Genomic DNA, 5,617 nt, shown 5'->3' with positions numbered 1-5,617 from the left:
ACCAGCCTGCCCACGGTCAGCCAATCAGCGGCTCCCCTGCTCGTTTCGTCACTGAGGATGCGTGACCGCGGGCCTATGAGCGATGCTTAAACATGGACGCGCGGACAGTGCTAATTGCGTGTCGCTATAACAACACTCACCGTGCTTCAAGGCTGTTACCTCAAAAGGCTTTAACAGGTTTAACGAGATTACTCTGCCATAACCGGGTAACTTTAGTAAACAAGTTGGCAAAAGTCTAGATATTCGGTTTCACGAAGCAAGATTGAATTGCATCCTGTTAGATGATTATAGCAATATATCCTCATCTCGTCACCTGCTCCGGCGCAGGTGAAGTCATACGACTCACAGACCAGTGAGTCCGCTGCAAAAAACCGACGCCAGATTCCTTCAGGGATCCGGCTGATGTGAGAGCTTTGCGAAGAGAATGCAAGAAGAGTGAAGACCTAAACCCTTTACAGTTCGCTGATCATTTGTATTCGATATTTTTTCCCCTTGTGACTGGTGTATTTTTTTTACTGTGTTGCCGACCCGAAGCGCTTCAGGGGAGCGACAGTGTTTCCTGCAGTGAGGGAAACGCAGTTCGCATTGAAATAGTTCCTGCGTCCATTCATGACGATTCCAGGCCGTACATTAGTAAATACCATCGAACGGGCTTCATGAAGTATCTGGTAATACTCATATACAATTCTATCCACTGTAAATGTAGCTTCTGTTCCCTGCCACCATGCACCTTGAGCTACACATCTCTTGCAGAACTTCCTCATATGACAGGTGCTCTGGCCTGCTCAGACATCCCCATTACAGCCCCCACAGGGCCAAACGAGGCTGATATTTTTCTCAACAGAAAATCAATTCACAGCATCATTGTGCAGTAAAAAAAAAATTCTAGTTTTCTTAGTCTAAAATTATGAACATTGATTACACAAAAGACAATACAAATTATTGTCATTCCCATCAGAAGAGGTTTTTAGACGTTGTGTGCCTACAAAGGCTGTCACCTTAGACGCAGGCGTTCATAATGCAGTTTCCATCAGCCCACTGTTTCCTGTGGTAGGGATCACGTGATCTATGACGCAACACGTACGTGACTCTGTCCGGGCGGGGCCCCCCACACAGCCAGGCCGGGTGACAGCCCTGTTGCCTGTGCTGCGCTGCTCAACACTGCCACCCTCAGGAAGGAGAGAGACCCTGCCCTCACCACCTGTGTGCTGTGATGACCTTCTCCCATCCCTCTGGATCAGCAGGGTGGCAGAGCTGAGAGGCGCACCAGAGCTGAACACCCTTCTGGTGACACAGCCCACACTTTCATAGGATGTGTTTGTTGTTCTCATTTCTTCTGGCTTCATTTCCCCCCGTTATAATTAGGTCACTTTTTTACCTGGCTTAAGGCCAACCTGGGGGGAGTCTCACCTCAACTATTTGATTCCCAGAACAAAACGTGTTGGGAAAAAGACAACACCCCAGTAAAGGACTGCTAATGACGATGGCTCCTGCTCCAGTCTTACTCCCCTCACACTGCCTGTTGGCTACAACCACCCGGAGGCTGCACTAGTAATAATAATAATAATAATTATTATTATAATAATAATCACTTACACTTATATAGCACTTTTCTGGACACTCCACTCAAAGCTCTTTACAGGTCATGGGGATCCCCTCCACCACCACCAGTGTGCAGCCCCACCTGGATGATGCGCCAGTCCGCTCCCCACACACCAGCTCTCAGTGGGGAGGAGAGCAGAGTGATGAAGCCAGTTCAGAGATGGGGATTATTAGGAGGCCATGACTGGTAAAGGCCAGGGGGAAATTTGGCCAGGACACTGGGGTAACACCCCTACTCTTTTCAAGAAACACCCTGGGATTTTTAATGACCACAGAGAGTCAGGACCTGGGTTTTACGTCTCATCCGAAGGACGGCGCCTGTTTACAGTATAGTGTCCCCGTCACTATACTGGGGCATTAGGACCCACACAGACCGCAGGGTGAGCGCCCCCTGCTGGCCCCACTAACACCTCCTCCAGCAGCAGCCTCAGCTTTCCCAGGAGTCTCCCCTCCAGGTACTGACCAGGCTCACACTGCTGGGCTTCAGTGGGCTGCCAGCTGGGAGCGGCAGGGTGGTCTGGCTGCTGGTGCCAGTGCACCACGCTGTGCTGTACAGCAGCCCTGTGGACGATATTGCTGTGCTGGGCGCTGTGACAGTCAGCTACTGCAGCATCAGGACAATACTGTACACCTGCACAACGGCTTCAGGAGGAGCAGCACTTCAATGCCTTAATAATGCCGATGCCTGTTCTATCATCGCACACTTTATCGCGCCGTTCCTTGCCAGGCGTCTTCTTTGGCTTTTGCAGCGGCTGCTGTATAAATCTTCAGCTGATTTAATCCTGATGGCTGTTTTATTTTCCAGAAAGATCTGTAATTCATGGTCACTGGATGAAGACGCTCGTTCTGTCGCCGCCGCCGGCGCTGATGAAGGATTTGACGCCTCCTTCCTCCCTTGCGGCGTGAACGCGCAGTTAGCGTGTCAGAAGTGCGGCGTGAACGCGCAGTTAGCGTGTCAGAAGTGCGGCGTGAACGCGCAGTTAGCGTGTCAGAAGTGCGGCGTGAACGCGCAGTTAGCGTGTCAGAAGTGCGGCGTGAACGCGCAATTGCAATTCGCTTTTCTCATATTGTTCAAACTTAAATCGCTTTAACCGGAAAGCTGAAACCAGAGATTACCTTCGTGAAAGGCAGTCATCTGGTTATTTCAATCCTGCTAAACCGAGAAAAGCTTTAATTAGATAAACGTGCTTCGTGAAGCAGCCCGCGAGCATTCATAACAACAGGCGGATTTCGCACCGCAGAACAGAGGTGTCAGCCGGCGAAGAGTCGTTATTCCCCATCAGTCGGCATCCTGACGTGCACCCGCGCTGGGCTGGCGGGCCGCCCTTCCGGGACGAGTCTGGGCTCGGCGCTCTGGAAAAGGCACCGCTGGTACACACGTGCACTTCTAAAACAAGATTTAGTCTGACAAACTGCGTTTATACAGCACCTTTTATCCCATTTATCTTCCCGAGTTCCTGTGTCACCTTATTCCTGCTGAACAGGCAGTAATGTGGCGGGCAGATGTTTCCGAGTTTCAGCTCCTCGCCCGTGATTGCGATACCAGCTCCCGGCTAGAGGCCTCCGGCGTGCTTCCTTCTTGACTCACACAAACACGGAAAACCTCGCACTCTGATGAATACCAGCAGTGCTACAGCGAATGGGATCCGAGTGTTTTCTGTTCTAAACTGTATTCATAAAAATGGGGAAAACAAACGCAGTTCAGAAATCTATCGGTGTCCTCAGCGCTACTGTGCGCAGCTCTTGGCTGATGTGTTACTGTGCGTAACGCTTGGCTGATGTGTTACTGTGCGTAACTCCTGGCTGATGTGTTACTGTGCGTAGCTCTTGGCCGATGTGTTACTGTGCGTAACTCTTGGCCGATGAGTTACTGTGCGTAGCTCTTGGCCGATGTGTTACTGTGCGTAACTCTTGGCCGATGAGTTACTGTGCGTAGGGCTTGGCTGATGTGTCGCTGTGTGTAGCTCTTGGTTGGAATAACAGGCGTGGCACAACTTTGTATCTCGTGACTGATGATCTTTCTGTTTTTGTGGACATAATAGCATGGTTCAGTAAGGCCATACCCCTGAACTGATCACCGTTTCATGATCGTAATTTTTACAGAGCCAATATTTCCCCATCAGATTACAATTAGATTCTAAACATGTGGTTGCTTTGATTTCCAAGTGGACACGGGTGGGTCTGAAGTTGGAACGCATGCGTGAATAGTGCGCAAAGCCGAGCTCTTTCAGAACCGCCCGGCCCGGGCTGGCACGCGTTTCAAGAGTCGGCTCTCTGACAGATGTGACCCTGGTTGCGGTGGAACCGGAAATGTTTCCCATATGCACGCTCAAAAATCTTTTCTCGCAGAAAAACACCTTTTTCCTTGACTCCTGCAGCTCCGAGGAATTTCTCGAGGCGAGAGTGTTTTCGCAGACGCGCGCTCTGTGGTCGCAGGACGCCAAGCCGGTGTGACGCGCGCGGTGAAGTCGCTCCCGGACAGAGGACGGGCTAAGAGAGACGCAGGCGGACAGCGGACAGCGGACGGGCTCAGAGAGACGCAGGCGGACAGCGGACAGCGGACGGGCTCAGAGACGCAGGCGGACAGCGGACAGCGGACGGGCTCAGAGAGACGCAGGCGGACAGCGGACGGGCTCAGGGAGACGCAGGCGGACAGCGGACGGGCTCAGAGAGACGCAGGCGGACAGCGGACAGCGGACGGGCTCAGAGAGACGCAGGTGGACAGCAGACAGCGGACAGCGGACGGGCTCAGAGAGACGCAGGCGGACAGCGGACAGCGGACGGGCTCAGAGAGACGCGGGCGGACAGCGGACAGCGGACGGGCTCAGAGAGACGCGGGCGGACAGCGGACAGCGGACGGGCTCAGAGAGACGCGGGCGGACAGCGGACGGGCTCAGAGAGACGCAGGCGGACAGCGGACGGGCTCAGACGGACGGAGGGACGGGAACAGCTGCCGTGCAGACGGAGTTCTCAAACTGCACCATGAGAACAGCGCTCATCGCCCTGATTCTCGTCGCGTGCTCGTGCCACACTGCAGGTACGCGCCTCTAGGAGCGACGAGACTTCGCCTCCAGTTGGGTTTAACGCTGAAGAAAACAAGCCAGTAGTCCGTAGATAATGTCTTGCGCCTTATGCGCCAGACCAGAGGTCATCATCAGTGCCAGCAGGAGTCTGTGCTCCAGCTGAGCATTCATCGCCGAAGTGATCGGCAGAACTGGGGTTAATCAAGCGATTACAGCTCAATCCAATTAGCTGAGCTGAAAGTTAAAAGTCCTCTCTTAGGACGGAATCCGGGCACCGAGGTTAACGTGGGAGCCCCAGGGTCACCCCAGGGGTCACACTCTCTCCCTCCGCAGGCAAGAAGTTCCGCTGGTGCTGCGTGTCGGACCGGGAGCAGAGGAAGTGTGCGGACCTGGCCCGGGCTCTGGCGGCGGTGCTGCCCGCGGCGGCTGTGGCCGCTTTCGCCAAGCTGTCCTGTATCCTGGCGCCCAGCACCGCGGACTGCATCAGCAAGATCCAGGTCCACTGCTCCTGTCTCTCCCCCGCCTGCTCCTGTCTCTCTCCCTGCCTCTCCTGCCTGCTCCTGTCTCTCTCCCTGCCTCTCCTGCCTGCTCCTCTCTCCCCCTGCCTCTCCTGCCTGCTCCTGTCTCTCCCCCTGCCTCTCCTGCCTGCTCCTGTCTCTATCCCTGTCTCTCCCCCTGCCTGCTCCTGTCTCTCCCCCTGCCTGCTCCTGTCTCTCCCCCGCCTGCTCTTGTCTCTCCCCCTGTCTCTCCCCCGCCTGCTCCTGTCTCTCCCCCTGCCTGCTCCTGTCTCTCTCCCTGCCTCTCCTGCCTGCTCCTGTCTCTCCCCCACCTGCTCCTGTCTCTCCCCCTGCCTCTCCTGCCTGCTCCTGTCGTTCACCCTGCCTGCTCCTGTCTCTCTCCCTGTCTCTCTCCCTGCCTGCTCCTGTCTCTCTCCCTGCCTCTCCTGCCTGCTCCTGTCTCTCCCCTGCCTCTCCTGTCTCTACCCCTGCCTC

The 5,617-nt window shown here is 54.7% G+C and overlaps 1 protein-coding gene across 1 annotated transcript in view; it reads left to right on the top strand.

The window, feature by feature from the left end:
* Positions 1-3,982: 3,982 nt before the first annotated feature.
* sxph (saxiphilin) overlaps positions 3,983-5,617 on the top strand; it is a 33,263-nt gene continuing 31,628 nt past the window's right edge. The window contains exons 1-2 of the mRNA XM_088936055.1: positions 3,983-4,639; positions 4,959-5,122. Of these exons, the coding sequence (XP_088792181.1) occupies positions 4,585-4,639; positions 4,959-5,122 (219 nt within the window). The 5' untranslated portion in view covers positions 3,983-4,584. The remainder of the gene's footprint in view (positions 4,640-4,958; positions 5,123-5,617) is intronic.

This window comes from Atractosteus spatula, chromosome 17, assembly GCF_055471065.1.
Source record: "Atractosteus spatula isolate fAtrSpa1 chromosome 17, fAtrSpa1.hap1, whole genome shotgun sequence".
Lineage (NCBI taxonomy): Eukaryota > Metazoa > Chordata > Actinopteri > Semionotiformes > Lepisosteidae > Atractosteus > Atractosteus spatula.
The sequence above is the reverse complement of the archived record's forward strand: the minus strand, read 5'-3'. Positions and strand labels throughout refer to the sequence as shown.